General features: G+C 33.7%; 1 protein-coding gene and 3 long non-coding RNA genes across 10 annotated transcripts; 3 read left to right on the top strand and 1 right to left on the bottom strand.

Annotated features, from left to right (window-relative positions):
• Window positions 1–1,891: 1,891 nt before the first annotated feature.
• Window positions 1,892–5,834, bottom strand: LOC144562190 (uncharacterized). Its single transcript, XR_013514000.1, has 3 exons — window positions 5,180–5,834; window positions 3,344–3,453; window positions 1,892–2,088 (listed from the first exon to the last, which is right to left on the bottom strand). It is a non-coding gene; the product is annotated as an uncharacterized LOC144562190 (long non-coding RNA).
• Window positions 5,835–7,605: 1,771 nt separating this feature from the next.
• On the top strand, window positions 7,606–9,124 carry LOC144562219 (uncharacterized). The gene is made up of 3 exons (XR_013514007.1): window positions 7,606–8,657; window positions 8,767–8,827; window positions 8,947–9,124. It is a non-coding gene; the product is annotated as an uncharacterized LOC144562219 (long non-coding RNA).
• A 1,579-nt stretch (window positions 9,125–10,703) lies between these two features.
• LOC144562331 (uncharacterized) lies at window positions 10,704–13,650 on the top strand. Of its 7 annotated transcripts, none has more exons than XM_078311538.1 (7): window positions 10,739–10,804; window positions 10,856–10,880; window positions 10,929–10,975; window positions 11,026–11,236; window positions 11,455–12,251; window positions 12,353–12,575; window positions 12,809–13,650. In XM_078311538.1, the coding sequence occupies exons 1-7, from the start codon at window positions 10,800–10,802 to the stop codon at window positions 13,481–13,483; spliced, it is 1,983 nt and encodes a 660-aa protein (XP_078167664.1). In that variant the 5' UTR covers window positions 10,739–10,799; the 3' UTR covers window positions 13,484–13,650. The 7 variants fall into 7 exon arrangements, with proteins under 7 accessions (XP_078167662.1, XP_078167660.1, XP_078167659.1 ...); XM_078311539.1 differs by having other exon boundaries at window positions 10,740–10,804; window positions 11,050–11,236; XM_078311536.1 differs by having other exon boundaries at window positions 10,704–10,880; window positions 11,050–11,236.
• Window positions 13,651–14,093: 443 nt separating this feature from the next.
• LOC144562297 (uncharacterized) lies at window positions 14,094–14,857 on the top strand. The gene is made up of 3 exons (XR_013514046.1): window positions 14,094–14,337; window positions 14,478–14,561; window positions 14,730–14,857. It is a non-coding gene; the product is annotated as an uncharacterized LOC144562297 (long non-coding RNA).
• Window positions 14,858–21,656: the final 6,799 nt, after the last annotated feature.

The following is a 21,656-nucleotide window of genomic DNA, read 5'->3' as shown; positions in this document are numbered from 1 at the left end:
CCTCCCAGGTCAAATATCTGGCGAAGAATTGACGGATGAAGACTTACTGGATTATTTCTTAGTCTTTTCTTATGCTGGCTGTTTAGCTTTTGATTTGATTACTTAGCGATCTTTTGTTTGTTTTGTGTAGTTACTATTCCTTTATTTTTGCTATGGTTACTTTATTGTTGTAGACTTTATCATATTTGATTTTGGCATCTAATTTGAGTACCATATCAAATATGTTTGATTTCAATAAAATTAGTGGTACTACCACTACTTTTAAAAAAAAAATATTATCAAGCAACAGTACTTATATGGATTTAATTAGCTCACAATTGGCAAACACTATCTCATGCATTTATAACCAGTTTATAACCAGCTTCTGTCAAGCTTTCAAAAAATAAATGACAACATATACAAAATAAGAAAAGTATTGTGGCTATTGTTGTATGAACAAATTCGATTGTACGAGCTAGATCGTATTGAACATGGTGGTTGGCCATGAGACTCGAAAAATGAAGTTGATGATCAAGTTCACGAGGAAAATAATAAAGTGAGAGGCAATTCAGGTAACGACATATCAAAATATTCCAACATTTGAAAAATTACAACTACTGCACTTCTCATAATTTCATTTTCTTTTCATAAAATAATTTTGTATCGGTAATTGTTTGTATTTTTATTTTTGGATATAAATTAGTTAAGAAAAAACGATAAGCTAATTTTTTTATGAGAAAAGGTACCCGTTTAATAATCCCCAAAAATCTCCCTAACTAACTTCATGCGTTGTGGATAAGTTCTGGATAAGATTTTAACGGTTCGCAATTTCTCATTCTTCGATCTCTCTTCATTTAAAATTTCCTCGTCCCGACCAAATCGCTTTCATTCTCCGATCTCTCTTCATTCTCCGGCAATCGCCTCCGTCCCGACCAAATCGCGCTTCTCTTGATCACTCGTAAGCTCCTCCGACGGCCTCCCTCCTAACAGCATCCTCTCCGACAGGTCTCCAAACCTTAGACTTGCTAGTCTCCGAACCTTTGACGAGTTTAATTCGACCACAGAAGGTGAAAATCACTGATCCTACCGAGCTCACGGATTATCGCCTGAGAAAGAGAAATGAGTATGAGGATGTGATTAAAAGGATCAGATGAATTCTCGGTTTGGGTGAAGTACGTGCAATGGGAGGAGAGTCGGAAGGATTTTGCCAAATCAAGGTCGGTATGAGAAAGAGCGCCAGAGGAGATCTGTGAATCAAACTCATATGAAAATATTTCTAAGATGACACTCACAGCAGGTAGATTTCTTCCCTGTAATTGAGAAAAATTAACTTCATTGACTGTATTATGGTAGAGGATCTAAGTGAATGTTGGAATTTTGATGATATGGTATGAATTTGTATTTGAAATTGTAGAATGGTTCAATTTTAGTTTTATATAGTGTTTACTACAGAGCAAACTCCAATTTCAATTCAATTTGTACAAAATTTTAATATCATCGTAATTCTAAAATTTTATCTGTTATAGATTTGAGAATGGTTTTAGGTTGAAACCAAAGCTTGAGGCACAAGGCATGAATTGGAGATGGGTTCATGCAACCGTACTGGTACTCATAGTTATATTCATAGTATCAGTAAGTATATCGTTGGCACCTCCACCTTTAGCGAGTACACCGTCATTCATGTTGGCTGTGTTGCCAAGATCAACCCTGAAGCCCCGCTCAACAAAGTTTGTGTCACACCCCAAACCAGGAATTATGGATTAAGGTGTGATCAATCTCGCCTCGTGCTTAATTAGTCATTAAGCACGCAAGGCTAATCATTAATAATAAATCAAACAGCAGCGGAAGCAAAATAATATAAATATCAAACATCAGTCACATAGCAAATAAATAAACATACACATACGTAACATATAATTCGATCCATCTCGGATCCAAATCACACCATCTATAGAAGAGGATACATGATCTATCGAGCCCGTATATATATAACACAGAAAATACGGAACTCGTAACCCTAATCAAAAGCATAATCCTAACTAGGTCAAGTGGTGTGGCCCTTGGGAACAGCTCCTGACATCTCCTGCTACGGACCGCCAGAACCTGTACCTAAAACCCACGAAACAACTTGTGGGTGAGCGACGAATCGCCCAGTATGTGACCCAGAATTATCCCCTCAGGGATCCTCTACGGTCAAAGCACTTTTATTTATAAAATGAATACAATTAAAATATGCACATGTGTGAACCTATATTAATAGCTAATAGAATTTATAATACTTTTGAATGATGCCATGATGCGATTATTCTATTATGCCAACATGCGAAATAAACCCAAAATAAAATCAAGGTGTAATATCGGATATAAATCAAGTCGGAATCCAGTACTCCTTGCACTGTGTGCCCAAATACAATAATAATAATAATAATATGGATAAAGTAATCACCCTGTGCCGTGCCAATAGGATCAAAAAGATCCAAACAATATAATCCAAGGACTGTGATCAGAGTGCAATGATACACGTTGTCTAGTAACATCGAGCATTGCTCCACAAGATAATAGCACACTAGCCGATGGTTATATCAAATCCAATGTGTCATCTCGCCTAACGATTCATCACCCAAACATATCCAATAGGAGAAATCATACAATGCAAGTCGTAAAAAGTTAATCTCTTCCCTCATGAGCAGGAGAGAACTCTACCGTCCGGCCAGACCAATAGGATCAGGGGCTCGTCGACCCCGTGCATCAAGGCTCGTCAACCTCATGCACTTGCACATCATTCCTCAAGGCCTGCATTGGACTTGGGAACTTCCATTCGAGGCAAAGTAGCTCCTAATGTAGGGAAGGAAATAAATTCCCGAATCGTATCGTGCCACAGAACTCGAGATCGGAACTGCTCACGTCAAATAGTAAAATGATCGAAAAGGATATATAATCCAAGTTTATACATATAATATATTCCTAAAGCCATCCGAGAGTCAAGTGACGCTCGGCTCAGCGGCTGTCGGGCCGTCCCATGCCAAGTGACACCAAGACGGAACGAAGTCACTCGGCTCTGCTTTGCTCTCACCAATGCATGCGTATGCACGTAAAATAATAATATAGTCTTCTACGAGAAGAAGACAAACTAGTATCCTAATATTCTAATAATATAAATATAGTATTATTTAATTACTCTACTCCTATAATACAGTAAATTCAGGTTTTTCGGGGCTTATGCAATTCTACCTATAGTGCATAAAATGATAAACATGCTCTACAGTTTTAATGCAACTACTTAAAATAAAGTGCGAATGTCAGGTCAGATGGATCGACTGGTAAGAGTACGCCCACGAAAGAAAATAATTCAGATATCCCACACCTGAGGGGGCTGAAGTCTCTGTCGCTAAAAATCAGCGTGCTCCACGTATGCTCCGATCTGCGGGTCAGTCGGATCGGCCCACGGGTCGGACTCGTACGGAGTCGACTGATCTGTGATCACGTAATTTAAACTAATTAAAATCTATACTAATTTATTATAACCCTCGTCCCAGTTAATGTGCAAGTCAATTTCTCGATTAGTTCGATTTTATAAAATTACCGATTCAGTCAGTCTGACTGATCCGGTTAGGCATATATTAATTATTTAATTTCATGTCATCGAGCTTAGCGTTAATCTTAATTTCTTTATAAGTTTGTCAGATATTGATCATTCACTTTGATCTAATTTAATCTAATTTAATCCTAAATTAATTTATATATTTAATAATTTAATTTGAAGATATATTGCTTGTAGAAATTCAAATGTCAAATTATTCGTAAATAAAAATAATTGTTCGAGAGCTACGGTGAATTAACGGGTTTTACTTAACTAATATATTCTAATTGCCTATCTACCTTGATTTATTTTAAACGGAGTACAATTAATTTTAATTGATCAAAATTCGGTTTCAAAAGTAAATTTATAATCAAAAATCTCTAATGCGAATATTTTAATAAAAATATATTGATTGTATGATCATTGCAATTTTTATAATCCGTTTTAATATAGTTTAGTTATTTTATATTCTAGATGTATAATTCTTTTATAAAATTTTAAAAACAGAACCTTTAATTATTGTACGCGTTTTCTAATTAATTTATTCCTAAGTCGCGCAATTAGTTATTTTTATAACTAAATTAATTTCTACGTTTAATTAGTCGTTTCGAATCTATGTCCAATAAATACTTTCCGTTGCTAAATAAATTGGTCCTTTAATAATTAACAACGAATTTTTGTACAAGTTCGAAAAATGTTTAAAAAAATTATTTTAACTTTAAAAACTTTTTATAAAACTTTTATTTTAGTTTAATGTGTTGGGTGTTTTAATTTGGTTTGTTTCGAGATCATACAGGTGTCCAATCGGGTTATTTTAGTATCTGCTCAAATTATGTTATGAGCTATCATCGATGCATCAAGACCCTGGACGGTATAATCATTTCCCGAGCTAGTTCAAGTTTACGTAAGCATCCGATTTTAATTCGATTCCTTATAAAACTTAAACTTTAAAAGCCGTGTTTTAAATCCGTCAATCGTTTTATACTTTACGGCCCACTTGACTTATCACGGAAAAAGGCTAAGCCCAATTTACTAAAAATTGCACCTTGACCCCTCATTTTTATAAAAATCCCCAAGGGTGTGCATTTGCACAAATAACCCTTAATTTACTTAATTTACACTTTGGTCCCTGTCATTTCAAGCCTGGTATCAACACAACCATAACAAAAACCATCACAGTCAAGTAACAAGGCCAACCCCGAGGCAAGTATCAGAACAGGTGCTGGCATGGTACTAGTCAAGCAAACCAGAGACAACATCAAGGAAGCAGAAAACAGAGATGGGTAACCCAATTCGGATCAGAAAAAGGCAAGGAAGCACAACATGTCACAAGCAACAATACACAAGCATACATGCACATTTACCAGAAAGAAGCAGCACACCAGAAAAAGGCAGCACAAGGCAAAAATTCACCGCAAAGCAGCACGATTCAAACAATTCTCAATTTCTATAAAAAAGGCCGGTACCAAATAGATATAGAAGCACAACGTCACAACAACAATTCAAGGGTGTACCGGCCTCGATCAATCCACTAATCGGCCGGGAAAATCAACAACCCGAGTCAACTAAACAATCAAATTTCACAACTCCAAGAGGGATTTTAAGAGGTGTTAGACTAACCGGAAGAGAGGGCAAATATCACAGAGGCAGCACGGTAGGAACAATGGCCGGTTCCCAGTCGAAAAGAACTCGCTCTTCGGCCGTCAAGGATAAATAAACTACCACAGAACTAGCGTCTCCGAGCACCAAACTAACACCGAGAGACACCAGATAGAACAACCGAGCACCAGAACCACTCACAACAAACCCTAGATTCTTAGGGTTCAGATTCTCAAAAAAAAAATTCAGAGGAAAGAGCAGAAATAGAGAGAAGCAAGTAAAAGTCTCAGCGCATGAGTAAAAGAGAACCAAAACCACAACGAGAGGCAGAAGAGGGGTTTTATAATACCAGAAAATGCACTGGGCGGCAAGGACGGAGCAGGCGGGTACGGCCAAGCCCTCTGTCAGAGGGTAGGCACGTTTCTAAGCACGAAAGTCACACTGGGTAGGTGAAATCACGCACAAGTCAAGCACGGGGGAGGGGTTTCCTGACAATCGACGGGACTGCACGAGAGAGCGGGAAATTAGTTTCCTTCTATAGGAAGGAAACGAGAGAGGGAGTGAGAGGAGTTCTCGGGTGGGGCCGTAGTTCAGAGAGAGAGAGGAGAGCCGGGTTTAGGGTTTTCACGGGAGATGTGAAGGAGGCGGAAAAGAGAGGAAAAGAGGGAACGAGAGAGAGAGGTGGGTCTGCGTTGTAAGTGAGAAGGAGAGGAGGGGCGGAACCGAATAGGGAATTAAATGGGGTTAAATCTCCATGCCTCCATTTAATTCAAATTTCAAGGGGTGGGGTGCCTTCAAGATCCGTGTTTTGATCAAATCCAAGGGTTCTAAAAATTCAGAGATTTATATAACTTGATTATTTGATCTAAAATACGTTTCTTTTGTAAATTCGAATCAAGGTTTTATAATATTTTTATAGCATCATACGAATATTATCAAGTGGTTATAATTTGATTTTACAATCCGAATAATTCAATATTAATTAGCATATATGTATATATATATATATAATTATCCAAATCAAATTCCACAGTTTACAAACGAACGAATTTGAAACTTTTATATAATATTATTCGTACGAAAATTTATATATTTATTCTACTAATTACAAATCTATTTATTTATTTTCTCCCACCAATCATTTTATTTTATTTTCTAATCCTCATTTTAACTACATAGCTTCATCAGTTATTTATATCTCAAAAAATTTAGTTTACATTATAAATTGATAATATAATTCTAAATGATCATTAGTTTAATTAGTAAAATTTTAACTTGAGTGAAAATTTTAAATTAGCATAATTAATCATGTTTTAAGATTTCGAGATATAACAGTTTGTATTCTTAGTTGTGGCATTTCGACTAGTAAGTATCTGATTTAGCTCTAAACTATTTTGATTTCCATTATTGATGGTTTGTGGATATGAAATGGATATTGGGGATACCTGGATGCCATTAATAAGCAGTAAGGTGTTATTATAATTATTTTATTATATTTTAGATTAAAATGATCTGATTTCTATTTTGTTTTCTCATATTTTTTGGTCTTGGTGCTACTCTTAATGTTGCAAAATCACTAAAGGGTTCTACTCTTTTATTATAGAAAAAGATATTGATACGAGCTGACGACAGCCAGTAAAATAATAAATATTCGCAATACTTCAATTTTACCTTCTAGTGCAGTCTATTATGCTTGATGAGAGAAAGCTAAGTAACTAATTACTTTACTGGCAGGTGATTAGAGAGTCAGGTGCTAACCAGGTAGGGAAGAGGCGACACTTCGGATAACTTTTGTTCTTTCTTTTGTTTTTGCTTTATGTAAACTTTTTTGTTCAAGGACCTCACATGATCATCCTTCATTGTATCCTTAATTACTGTCTTATTTAACAATGCAGAGTTGTCAAATGTACCGGGGCTGGTCATAAATAGCCATTCATTTTCTCCAATTATTTTTCTCAAGCTGATGAAATCAACCGGCACTGACAAGACTGATATGCACTGGGGTTGGTGAAATGACAATTTTATATGATAGAAGTTTCTTTTCTTTGTTTGTTATTCTTGATTTGTTAGAAAAAAAAAATGAAACTTTTGTTTTTAATTTTTTGCCCGGTTTACAGAATAACCATTAGAAATAGCATCTAGTTAAAGAAATGAGGGAGGGACAGAGTAGTCATTTTGTTGAAAGAAATTGGGCAAGGAATATAACCCTTGTTAAAATACAATGTCAAGCTCCTATATTTTTTATTGACACATACTGTTGTGTTTATGTTATTTCAGGAGAAGGAATTAAGCGAGATCAAAGATTGGAAATCTAGTGTGTCAGAGATAATACACTACTCAGGTGCAAATACTGCTCTCACCAGGTGCTATTGCCTCAGATTCTTTGATAATTTGACTATGACTATTTACTTCTGGCAGATACAATATAGAACTTTTGTAGAACTTTTATTGTTAATTTGATTCTGAGGAATGATAAATTTTTTTGGCCAACCTGTACATTCGACCAAATGATTGGCTGCTTGGTCTTGACTATAATGTTTTCATTTTTTTTATTTACTTACTGAGCAGTTGGCCCCTTGCATTTTTGGGGAAGTTTATCCCAGTCCCTCAAACTCCCTTGAAAGATTTGATTCACAAATGCTGACCCGAAAGAAAAAAAAAGGTACATGACCTTTATGTATGTCAGGTGAACATTAATAAAAATTATTTGATCATTTATGCTGGAGTTATCGATAAACCTAGTTTAGTATGAATGTTAGCTAAACAAAAATCATATAAAGAACTAAATTAAAGCAGGAAGAAAGGGTATTTGGTGGGGTTAAAGGCCTGTACAGGTTTCTTATATCAGTCCTCACCATAGTCAGGGCTGGATAACATATGCATTACTGTGTTTGGTACCTACTTTAGGGAGATAATGCTGTGGCAGTACTACTAACTGTTAGTTTTGTGCTTTCTGTGTTACATGTCTGCCACTGTACTGGTACAAGGGCACAGAAAATAACACTGATGGCAATATGTTTTCCTAAAAGAAATAGATGCCACTAATCAAAATTTATAAATTCAATTTTCTTATCAGCTACTGGGCAACGTGATGAAGCAGGGAATTCCTATTTGGTCTAGAAAATTTGTATAATTTAAACAAGAAAGAAAGAAAGACATACTGATGATATGAAGGTTTCAAGGTACTAACCAAAGTAGTGTTATCTTAGCATAACTTTGTTTTCTGGATTTCCAAGCTTTCCCTCTGCTACTGGACCTGACTCCACAATGGTAGTAATTGGTTCCCGCAAAGGTGCAATATTTCCTACATCCTATTGCATGATATTCCTAAATCTGTACAAGGCTCACCATAATCCAATTTGACAGAATTGACGCTTAATTGTTTGATTTAGTTTTCCTCCTAATTTTAATTTGACTATATTACCTTGATCTTTGTAAATCAATGCCAAACAAGTCTGGAAACCGAAATGAAGAATGCTACGGATATTTCGCCCAATTGGTATTGAACTATCCTGTACTCATGAATTGCCTGCTGGATGCTGGTTCCTGCTGGTATCTGAACAATCCACATTTGTAAAACCTTTTTGTGATTTTCTTCTTGATTGCAGGCTTAGCGGGGGCTACATCTGACATTCACTGTTATGATGTCATATCTAATAAATGGACCAGGTAAATGTGACATAATTTTTTTGTTAACCTTTTTTCCGTTCGTAACGTGTCAGTAAATTTGAATAAAATGATCAAATAAATGGTTAGACCTTTACAGAATTTATGCAATAGTTTTGCAGAATTCATGCATTATGGAAACCATTGGATTTTGTAAAATCAATGGGGCAAGAGCAAAATTATACGGTGTTTTCAGATTGTCGGTTGTTATTGGAAGCAATGCTAAATGATAAGTAGTGTAACTAGTGTTATGTTAGACTTTTTTACGTTTTCTTTGATTTGTAATAAATGTTATGTTTGGTGAAAAATATGTATATTTTTTATTTGCAATTCATTTTGTTTATGTTGTTCCGAGGTTAGTTGTTATGTCTACAGTACATAGAGTATCACATTATAGAATTCAAAATAATTAGAAGTAGTAAAGTAGTATCTAGATGCAAAATAAAAAATATAATTGAAAAAATTAAAATTTGAAATTTTTTACCAGTTTATAGTATTCAATGAAACTGTCTACAGAGTCATGTGATCAGGTTTACATAATTCAAAACAATTGAAAGTAGTATCTAGATGTAAATTTAAAAAAAATAAAATTTGAAACTTTTTTTTTTACATTATTCAACGAAATTATCTACAGAGTAATGTGATCAGGTTTACAGAATTTAAAACAATTGAAAGTAGCATTTAGATGCAAATTTTAAAAAGTAAAATAAAATTTTGAAAAAAATTAAAATTTGAATTTTTTTTTTACAAGTTTACAGGATTCAACGAAACTATCTATAGAGTTATGTGATAGTGTTTACATAATTCAAAATAATTGAAATTTGCATCTAGAAAGAGATTTGAAAAAAAAAAAATTGGAAAAAAAGTTTGAAAAAAAATTCAAATTTATTTTTACATATATTTGTTTACATAATTTGAAATTTTTTAAAAAATAAATTTTGAAAAAAATTAAAATTTGAAATTTGTTTACTGATTTACATTATTCAACGAAATTGTTTATAGAGTTATGTGATTAGGTTTACAGAATTCAAAACAATTGAAAGTAACATCTAGATACAAATTTAAAAAAAAATTGAAAAAAAATGAATTTTTTTTTACCGTTTACATGATTCAACGAAACTATCTACAGAGTTATGTGATAAGGTTTACATAATTTAAAATAATTGAAAATAACATCTAGAAGAATATTTGAAAAAAAAGGTTAAAAAAAAATTTGAAAAAAAAATCCAATTTTTTTTTACATATTTCTGTTTACAAAATTTTAAAGTAGTCATAGTTAGTTTTTAATTTTGAAAAATTGTTAGAGATCTTCTAGATGTGGTCTTGGTTAAAGGTCTAAAAGTGGTCTCAGTGAAAGTAGTTAAAGTGGTTAAAGTGCTGGTTAAAGTGAAAGTTAAAGTGGAAGTTATTGGGGACCACACAGAAATGATAATTTCATGTTGACAGGATTCGTTGAATTAGTTTACAGGATTTAGTATTGAAGTTTACCGGATTTAGTATTAAAGTTTACATGATTAGTTGAAAAATTCTGAGGATTTTTGAGGAATTGCAGTTAGAGAACTGTTAGCTGCTTTCATTTTTTATATCTTCTTCTAAACAAATCTTTAATCATGTTTTATATCTTCTTCTAAACAAATCTTTAATCATGGTTGTCAATCTTACTAAATGACAGAGATAATTTTGTTTGTTTGTTTGTTTACATATCATAATCTTAGTTTTAACTTTTTTTACGTGATAAACAAGCAAGTTCTAGGCTCCAAGGAAATGGGCCGCGTTATCATAATGGGTGAAAGACTGGTAGGCACAAATCCGCAAGCCCACCCACTCGGCTTTTAAAAATGGAATCATAAGAACACTCTACAGTCTCTACTTCACCACGACAAATTGTGTAAATTATATACGCGACACAAGCCCACCTCTGCAATCCTTCCGAGAAGACCTCTTCGCGTCTAGGGCTGACGGCAGCAACCGACGAATGGTGACCGGAGAAGAACCCTTCGCGTCTTGGGCGGACGGAAGCAACCGAATGCTAACCGGAGAAGACCCCTTCGCGTCTGGCGCTGACGGCAGCAACCGAATGGTTACCGGAGAACCCTTCGCGTCTAGGGCTAACGGTAGCAACCGAATGGGAACCGACGAAGCACACCAATCGTACGATTTTAAATCTCTCTCAAGCATATTCTTTGTCTATTTGTGTATAGACCCTTAAGCGAGTTTTTGTGCAGACGTGGCAGCCGTACACGTGCACGGATCGAGGTGTTTTCAGCTGTCATGAGAGACGAAGAATTCGAGCCACGTGGCCACCGAGGTTTTTTTGGTGTCATTTTCCTCTGCAGCTACAACCAAGATTTCAACCAAGATTTCGTCATCTTTGATGCTGAGGCCCTACAGCGTCCGCAAATTAATTCAGAGGTCTTTCTTTCTGGAGATTTAAATCTTTCATTTTAGTCACACTAACATAACCTACAATTTTATTTTTTATCATACCAGCCCTATTTAACAATCTTATACTTCAAAAAGCATCCACCTTAAACCAGGTAGAAAACACTTTAAAAGAACATCTGTCAATAAGTTTCTTAATTTCCTATAATATTGATGTAATTTATCATGTTCTTTGTTAATATTAACAGGGTCATGTCACTCTATCAGGCCCGAGGCGTAGCATACCAGTCAAAGATAACATAGACTTATTTGTTTGGTTCTTTGATCGCGCTTTGTGTACTATGCATAGAACTCAAATCTGTTTGTGGGCAGATGAATCAGATTACATGGATGGACTTATCTGCCGGACTATCAAGTGCTATTACAGAAATTATCTTGATATTAGCTTTGCTGTCTACCATGATGCTGTAGAAGCGCATTTGAATGTTTATTTTGTTGACTTTGATTATGAAGGAGAAGATGCTCTCATACAGGTTCATGGGACGGTGTGTGCATCAAATAGTTTTCTCACCGAATCTAAGGCTAAGAGCATTCTCTTTCGTAAATTGAGCAAAGAGTGTGTCAGTCTCAAACCTGACAAGTTGGTCCCTCTCCCTCTGTCAAGAAGGGTAACGGCAGTTCCACGTCAATCATGTCTGCTTGCTCATGTTAGTATAGAAGTAGGTATTGAACCTGATAATCTATTAGTCATTGAAGAGACAGTGAAGTTCAATCCTAGTTTAGGCTCTACTGAGGGGTCTATTATCCTTCCCAATCGTGGCCGTGGAAAGGTGGTACTGATGGTCAGTTGGGTTGATTGTCAAACCCTAGATGGAGATGGACCCGACCACCTCATAAAAGAAGAGGATGTTGCTTCTCTGGTAGCCGATTTCATAGATGCCAATGCTGGAGAAGGGGATCCTGGACCTCAAAGAAGGAATGTGATGGACTGCTTCAGGGATTCGAAAGTGCCTCGTGTTGAGTACCAAACTGACGTCCACAGCAGGTCTTTCTCTTTTTTCCCCTCATGTCAAAATCCTAAGTCAACCTCCTCTCTTTATAAAATTTGATGGATTAGTATATAACGTCAGTTTGAATTGTTGGTAGATTTCTTCCCGTGGAGGCCAGTCAAAGTGTTGTTGTGGACCAGCAGCAGCTGCCTGTATCGAGATATATCGACATGTCAAGGAACCTCATGGAGGTGTTTTCAGTGAAATTTCTCGAATTCAATCAGCATGATTTTGACCAGATGTATGGTTGCATATTGTTGAATAAAAAGTATGTCGTCTTTAGCCGGAAACAGGGGGGTCCTCTGAATCTTACGCCTGAGGTTATTTTTGGTCAATTTATTTTAATTTGGTTCTCTCATTTCTTTCCACTGAAATAAATGATAAAATTATTTTTGATAAGATTACAAGTGGTTTAATTTGTGTATCGTAATATATATCTATTATAATAAATTGTTTATTCATATTTTGGTCCCTTAGTCTTGTACTATATTAATTAGCCAATGGGTATAGCTAAATTGACGTTAATGTGCAATTGCTTGTTTCATTATTGCAGGGTTTTGTTAAGCTAAGAGGACCCAATATGGCCATAGAGGCATATGATGATGTACTTCTTGTTCCCCATCTATTTAAATATGTAACTTGCAGTGATCAGTTCAAAGATTATGACAAAATGGTGTCCTGGGCCGCCACGGAGATATGGGATGATATTAGGGGGATGTATGACACGTTCTTGTCCAAGAGGATACAGAGCCGATTTGGTCCGATTGAGGTGGAATTTGCTGTTTATGGGGATGGCGTGGAGGCTCGTGTTGAGGTTTCGCTAACAGGCTGTCAATTTGCCTCAGCGGTAGTCTATGGGTGCATAACTGTTGAAAATTCAAAGCTTGGTGAGAGGGCTAGAAGCGTCCTATTCACTAGGGATAAAACTGAAGGCATCCGCTTAGATGTTAGTCCTTACAAGGATAACATCATGAAACTTCCTCTTTCAAGATCTACAACTGTACATCCATTTGGTTCATATGTCACCATCACTGTGAACATCTGGCAAAGCAGTATCATGGGCTCACAAGATCAACCGATTGCTAAAAATAAGACTTTCAAATTTACATATTCGAACATCCAGGAATTGAAGACTTGCAAGGGGGATGCATGTCTAGTTAATGTAGGTGTGGTGTGGGCTAAGACGAGGGAACCCATTAACATAGAATGTTATCCTGGGTTCATATAAGCATTGTATAACCCAACTGAAAGAGCGATGCTAGTTTTAATTACAGAAAAGAACTAATGTTTGTTGTGTGCTAGTTTCCTTGTCAAGTTGACCTTTGTTATATTTTTTTTTTGTAATATTGGATGATGTACTGATTTTTATCTAGAGATTACTATGGTCTTTGATTAGTTTGTCTCGGTGTTAGTTTGTGGCATTTCTCATAAATTTAAGTGTTTAGGGGTAATTGAGAAATTATAGAAGTATGCAAGGGTATACGGAAAATTAACCCTAAATTTTTTTCATGAATTATTTCATTGTAATTTGTTAATTTGCACATTTTCATTGATATGTTTTCCTAGCAATCCTAACTGGAATGACATGTAGATGTCATCCACTTTCTGGCGCAGTGGAATTGACAGTGTTCTCCCCAGGAGAACCAGGGTTTTGAGTTTTGCTAGAAGCAAGAATAGTGTGGGTGTGTTGTGGGGGTAGAGTTGCCTACGGGCAGTGATAAAAAAAACATGGGTTTTATTTGACCTAATCATGACATGCCAGGATTGCTACTGACTCATACAGACGTTACTGCATGTTCTTGTTGTTCGATGTTCTCTTCTTATTTTTTAATTTATTATTTTTGTTCATATTTGGTTCAGTATCAATCTGGTAACATATCAGCTATTTTCCATTAACTGATTAGATGCAATAATTATCATTCTGATTTTGATCTTTCATATTTGTAACTATTTATTAGTTATAAAAGGGAAGAAGGTCAAAGAAGTAATGTGCTCAGTCTTTTGCCTTGAGCTGTGACACTGACTCCAAACCCCTTTATTTCAAGGATACTAATTCAACTCTCAATCCCTCTTATCTCCAAGGTACTATTAAATTATTATTTTTTGAACTGTTTTGAAGTGAGAAATGGTGCAGTAGCATCAAGTTTGATGTAAACAGGATAAAAATTAATTGAACTGTGTACTAATTACAATTTCACTATTTTCTTGGATTAAATTCGCAGATTTACTAGGTTTCACTTGTAGTGCTTTTGAGCGGGACCATGCTTTAATTACACCTGAAAGCCAAGTATTCATCTCCCTAATTGGTAATCTTCTTCTTAGTTTTTTTTTTTTTTTTCTATTTTTTTCCGAGAACCTTGGCAGCAGCTCCCGACTAAGTTTTCTTTCCTCCGCCCTCCCCAACCATTTTTTTTACTATGTCATCATAACAATATATTATTGTGCATGTTCACTAAAATTTGAACTGTTTTCAGGATCAACACATCAGCAGCATATCTGATCACACCAGCCCATAGGCGCACACTTTGTCATGTACTTGGCAAAAAGATGCAAGGTATACCTTTGTGCAACTTTTTAAGGTTGTACAACTTACTAGTTCAACTGTATTAGTATAATTCTTATGTCTTCATCGGATAACAAATTTCTACAATAAGTCGTTATATTTATTCCATTCAAAATTAGTATATTGTGGGAAAACATTCTAGTACCGTAATTTTGGCTGACATCAAGTTTTACCAAGAGTTCTTTACATAATGAACAATCAATAAACATGTTTATATTTCAGCTTACATCAGTTAACCTCAAATATTACCCTGTTTGGTTTCACATATGTATATGTCTGTATAGACATACCTCCAATCAATAAACAAGAGGTAGGAGTGGAAGCTGTCAGAGGGACACAGAGAGTAAATGTCTCAGCACCAGCACCAGCTTCCCCCAACCTCAAAAATTTGTCAGGCATTTTGTATAGGTCCAATGATTTGCCACATGAGGGGTAGAAGAGGAAGTCATTTTATAGGCTTTTCCTTTTTGACATTTGCCGTGATGTGCAATGCTACCTCTATCTCGACCTTGTCAGATGTGTATGTCTCTCTCATTATTTCCATCTGTTGTTACAGAATTGAAATTGTTGATGTTAAGTAGATATTTATGGCACTACCTAGTACCATACTTTTTGAAATGGTGGTTTACATTGTGAACCAGCCTTAGGTATATTTTTTTTATATTGTACTTATATCACAGGTCCAGAGCTCTCTCCTTTAACATGGATCCTTTGAATTTGGATATGATTCTATTATGTTGTTTTTGACAAGTCTGATATTTCTTAATTTTAGAAACTATGAACGTGACTGTGGACATGAGACCCTAAACCTCACAATTTAGAAGAGCTTAGACCTGAAATTTCTTATATGTTAAAACCCTAATGCCTTATCATCTGAACCCTTATCTAACATCCATCCTTTTCTTTTGTAACAAATTGTCTTGCGCATTCTGCTTCTACAAGGCTTCTGGTTGATGATGCGGACACCATGGTAAGGTTACAAAAACCCCATGAGCATGACTTTCAGCTTGACCATTTTGACTAGAAGGTTTCTTATTCTTTTTCTTTTTTTTTTCTGTAAAGGAGCATATAATGTATGTATTTGTTTGTGCCCTTGTAGTTCATTTTGTGGGTGTTTGTTCTATAATGCCAGTTATCTTATTTATTTAGCGAAATATTGTTTTTAGAAATTTAAATCTACATAAAATAATCGGCAGTCCTGCAACGTTAAGCAAATATGTATATATTTTTTATATTATTTTTATAGAGATCACTTGACAAATGATTATTTATAACAATTTTAACAATATTGAAAAACAATTTGCTCACAAATAATATCTACACCTTTTTAGAACTGTTTGAATGTTCAAACTATTGAATTCACATCTGTTTGAATGTCCAAATAGAATTAAGGGACTGCAATGCCATCCTCTGTCCATCTCTTTCCTCTCTCTTCTTTCTCTCAATTGCAGAGTCCTTGAAATCCTGTTTGGAATTTCAGCAGATTCTTAAGTCAAACTATTTTATACAAGTTCATTTCCCGAGGAATTTGGAATAACAGAGTAGCCAATTCTAGCACTATGATGAATCTTCGTTTGACAACAATTTTCAGTTAGAATTGCACGCCATTATGCTATTCCGTTGGTTGCCAAATAAGCCACAAAAATTAAAAGTTGAATTGCAATCTTATTTAAAATGATCCCACAAAATGTACAGGCCCGACATTTTTAAAAATACCCAAAAAATAAAACAAATTATTAAGAATAACCGGGTTAAAATTTTTTTTTTAAAATGTCCAAATTGTACAAAATATATACGGTTCGGAATTAAAATTTCGAACCGTATATAATATTTACGGTCCGGAATTAAAATTTCGAACCGTATCTATTATTTACGGTCCGGGGATTTAAATAACCCCACTCCAGCAATCCCTCTTCTCTCTCTCTGTTTCGCCTCTCTGCCAGGAGAAAAGAAAAAAAAGGAAGCTCTCCGCGCCTCCGCCCCTCTGCCTCTCCGCCCCTTCGCTCCTTCACCGCCGGTCATCCCTCCCCCTCGCCGCCCCCCTCGTTGCCATTCTCCCCTCCGCTGCCACTCTTCCTCCTCTTCACTGCTGCCCTTCACCGCCTCTCCTCCCTCTCACTCTTCCTCGCTCGTGCTCCTTGTTGTCTCCGCCGCCTCCTCGACTGAAAATTTCGGGTAAGTTTTGAATGCGATTAAAATTCAATTAGAGTTATTGGTTAGGGTTTTGAATGTGATTAGTTCAATTTAGGGTTAGGGTTAGGGTTAGGGTTTAATTGTGAATTTGGTAATATGATTGAATTGTGAATTGTTGAATTCAATTAGAGTGTTTTCGAATTGGTCGAATTGTGATTGTGCTAGAATTTGTTAGATCGGATGTGGTTATGTTGCATGTTGGGTCGGGTATCAATTGACCTTATGATAGGTGAAAATTGAAGGTTATTTTACACCATGTTTGGATGGAGAGTAGAGGAAGGAATAAGAGGTTAAGAATAGAAGGGAATGGAATGAAATAGAAAGAAAGATTAACATATTTAACCTCTTCGTGTTTGGATGATTAATGAGAGAAAATAAATGTAACTTTTCTTTCTGTCTTATTTTTGTTTGGTTGACTAAAATTTAGAAGGTTAATGAGAAATTCGGTGACTGTTGGAATTTTCCATTCAGTCACGTAAAGTTTGAGATATGATACGAATTCGAAAAGAATGGAGCGTGCCTGGAGGGGAAACAACAAGTTTATTTTTAATTTATTCTAAACCGTTAATCTTAAACGAGATGTACGATTTATGATTAGAAGCAAATGGGAGTAAAATTTTTTGAGTGCATTTGGACCCTTTCATGTAAAAATTATCCCTTAATAAAATTATGGCGCCCGACCTGTTTCTTTTGTTAAAGTTATGCTAGTAATTTTCTTGTACGCTTTCTTACATGGGCTGAGTAGCCAGCCCGTTTGTTGGCCCAAGTATCAAATTAATTGATGTTGTAGGTCTGCACAGGCTGAGAGATTACCCCCCTTAACTAATTATCTCAACAATCACAATTATAAAACGGGGGAATAGGTAACAACTATGAAGAGGCATAGTAAAAAAAGTGGACCGGCTGTCTCCGCGTAGATTTTATTCATCATCACCAAATTGGACCGAGACAACATAATATCTCATCCTAAGAGATTTTCATCAGGAGCAAGAAAATATCAAATTAAATTTAAATACTTTTTCAAATTTAAATTCATTAACTAACTAGGTATTCGATAAAAAAAATAATATTTTAACTTATATTTTTTAATACTCTGACTTAGTAGTTTGAAAAAAACCGTGGGGCCAACTCCGGTACGGTCCGCTCGTGCTCGTGCCCGACCTGACCGTGCCCTGTCTCGGGTATGCACGGATACATGGGTACATGTTTGAAATGGGTCGGACCCGGCTTTTAGGGAAAAAACCTGTGGGAACCCAGATCGGATTACGCCCGTGCCCGCCCAGACCGGTCCGTGAACCCGTGCCCGTGTCCGTGACCCCTTTTTTGAATTTTTTTTTAAAATTCAAATTTTAAACTCCATTTGAATTCCCCCCAACCCGGACTCGGACCTGGACCCCTACCTGACCCCATACCCGATTTGACCCTTTTTTTTTTAGTTTTTTTTTTAAATTCAAATTTCAATCCCTCCAAACAAAACTCTATAAATAAACCCCCATCCCTCACAATTTTTCACATCTCTATCTCAATATTTTCATCTCTCATTCTCTCAATCTCAATATTTTCATTATTCTGCAATTTTAATTTTACTGTTAAAAAAAATATAGTTATTAATTTAATTCATTTTACAAATACGCAAACGCAAATGGAATTACGAAGGTATTCTTGAAGATTTTCCCGCGAGATTAAAGGTTAGATTTAGTTTCATGTTACATTAAATTTTGTTAGATTAAATTTTGCTAGATTAAATTTTGTTAGATTGAAATATTGAATGTTAGATTTATTTTTGTAAAGTAATTTAAAATTTAACTTTGATGTTATATTTATTCTTGTAGAGAAATTTAGAATTTAAATTGAATGTTAGATTTATTGAATGTTAGTGGATTGCTAAAAATGTTAGATTTATATTTTTGAATATGTTAATTAGATTTATTTTTGAATAGGTTAGATTTTATTTTTTAAATTCGGATTTATTTTTAATAGGTTAAAAAATAGGTTAGATTTTTAATTTTGAATATGTTTAGTAATTAGATTTATTTTTCTATAGGTTAGATTTTATTTTTCAATTTGGATTTATTTTTAATAGGTTAAAAAAATATGTTAGATATTTTTTAATATGTTTAGTAATTAGATTTATTTTTTAATAGGTCAGATTTTATTTTTCAAATTCGGATTTATTTTTAATAGGTTAAAAAAATATGTTAAATTTATTTTTTGAATATGTTTAGTAATTAGATTTATTTTTGAATAGGTTAGATTTTATTTTTTTAAATTCGGATTTATTTTTAATGGGTTAAATAAATAGGTGAAATTTATTTTTTGAATATGTTAAGTAATTGATTTATTTTTGAATAGGTTACATTTTATTTTTCAAATTCGGATTTATTTTTAATAGCTTAAAAAAATATGTTAGATTTATTTTTTGAATATTTTTAGTAATTAGATTTATTTTTGAATAGGTTAGATTTTATTTTTCAAATTCGGATTTATTTTTAATAGGTTAAAAAAATATGTTAGATTTATTTTTTGAATATGTTTAGTAATTAGATTTATTTTTGAATAGGTTAGATTTATTTTTAAAGGGTTAAATAAATAGGTTAGATTTATTTTTTGAATATGTTAAGTAATTAGATTTATTTTTGAATAGGTTAGATTTATTTTCCAAATTCGGATTTATTTTTAATAGGTTAAAAAAATAGGTTAGATTCATTTTTTTAATATGTTAAGTAATTAGATTTGTTTGGAATAGGTTAGATTTTATTTTTTAAATTCGAATTTATTTTTAATAGATTAAAAAGTTGGGTTAGATACATTTTTTTTGGATATGTGAAGTAATTAGATTTGTTTTGAATATGTTATATTTTATTTTTGAAATTTGGATTTACTTTTAATAGATTAAAAAAATAGGTTAGATTTATTCTTTGAATAGCTTAGATTTTATTTTTCAAATTCGGATATATTTTGCTTTTAAATGTTAGATTCATTTTTAAATATGTTGGATTTATTTTTGAATAGGTTAAATAATTAGAAATCTCTGAATGTTAGAAATATTTTTGAATATGGTTAGATTATTAGATTAAAATTTGTTGAATGTTAAAATTTAAATGTGTTATATTAGATTTATTTTAAACATGTTACATTTATTTTGAATAGGTTTGATTTATTTTTGAAAATGTTAGATTTTTTTAAATTATGATTTATTTTGATTTTAAATGTTATATTTATTTTCAAATAGTTTAGATTTATTTTAGAAATGTTAAATTTATTTTGAATATGCTAGATTTATTTTAAAAATATTAGATTTATTTTCAAAAAATAGAAATTAAAAACATAATAAAAAACAGAAAAAAAATATGCTATTTCGGCCTTTGCAGAAAATACAGCTTCTCTGCAAATGCCAAAACAGCCTGTTCTGGCAAGGAACAGAGGCCGAAACAGCATATTTTTATCTGTTTTCTTTTTCTTTTTTAATTTATGTTTTTAATTTTTGTTTTAATTTTTGTTTTAATTTTTGTTTTAATTTTTGTTTTTCAAATTTGAATTTATTTTTAATAGGTTAGATTTATTTTTTGAATATGTTAAGTAATTAGATTTATTTTTGAATAGGTTAGATTTTATTTTTCAAATTCAGATTTATTTTTAATAGGTTAAAAAATATGTTAGATTTATTTTTTTGAATACGTTAAGTAATTAGATTTATTTTTGAATATTAGATTCATTTTTAAATAATTAGTAATTTTGATTTATATTTAAAGAAATTGATTTAAGCAACATTGTTTTAAAATAATTAGTAATTTTGATTTATATTTTATTATAACAAAAATTATTGAGTTCAAATATACAACCATGTTAAATGAATTTGAATTTATAATTTATTGGTTTACAAATAAAAAAAAAACAGAAAAAAAAATAATAAACAGGAAATAAAAAACCGGATCGGACCGTCCGGCCCCTGAACCCGAGACGGGCACGGGTTTGAAACGGGCAGGGTAGGGTTTTTAAAAAAAAAACCTGTGATACCCGGCCCATTGTACCCGTGTGCCCGTGTTGCCCGTGCCCGTGTTGCCCGTGCCCGTGCCCATGTTTTGCCCGACCTGGCCCGTTTGCAAAACACTACTCTGACTTATAATTTATGATGCTTTAATTTATAATTCTAATTACTAATTATAATTCAAAAAATTTATTTTGATTTTAACATTAGAGTTACTCTGAATTACAAATTAAACATCCAGAGAAAGCAAAATTTTTTTCAGAAAAAAACAAAGTCAATCGATATAGATAAATCACCACTGAAATTGGAAATTCAAAGAGAGCAGCTGGGTCCGCCCCTGTCATCCGGAACACATGATACTGGATGCGATATGATGTGGACAATGATATATTGACTATCGATTACAATTAAATCATTTTCTTTTCCCATAAACTCAATGTCAATTTGCTGATATCTGTTGATGTTATCACTTAACATATAGAAGCACGATCAGTAATTTTTAATTTAATGTTAATACTGTGGGGTACCTCACGGCGTGAGCTGTACAAGACATTATTATGATGCAGGTAGAAATTTGTCTTTTGAGTGAAAATTTACCCAAATGAATTAGTAAAACAGCCGCTTGACTAATTTGATTCCTTGAAAGGCTGAAAAGGG

Source organism: Carex rostrata, chromosome 11, assembly GCF_964058835.1.
Source record: "Carex rostrata chromosome 11, lpCarRost1.2, whole genome shotgun sequence".
Classification (NCBI taxonomy): Eukaryota; Viridiplantae; Streptophyta; class Magnoliopsida; order Poales; family Cyperaceae; genus Carex; species Carex rostrata.
This window is presented reverse-complemented; position numbering and strand designations above follow the sequence as displayed.

What these genes read in the sequence shown, in the direction of transcription:
- LOC144562331 (XM_078311532.1), top strand. Translation starts at nt 10,800, where the DNA reads ATGGTGACCGGAGAAGAACCCTTCGCGTCTTGGGCGGACGGAAGCAAC. An exon ending in GTCCGCAAATTAATTCAGAG is followed by an intron (nt 11,237 to 11,454) that starts GTCTTTCTTTCT and finishes TAATATTAACAG; the next exon opens with GGTCATGTCACTCTATCAGG. An exon ending in CAAACTGACGTCCACAGCAG is followed by an intron (nt 12,252 to 12,352) that starts GTCTTTCTCTTT and finishes AATTGTTGGTAG; the next exon opens with ATTTCTTCCCGTGGAGGCCA.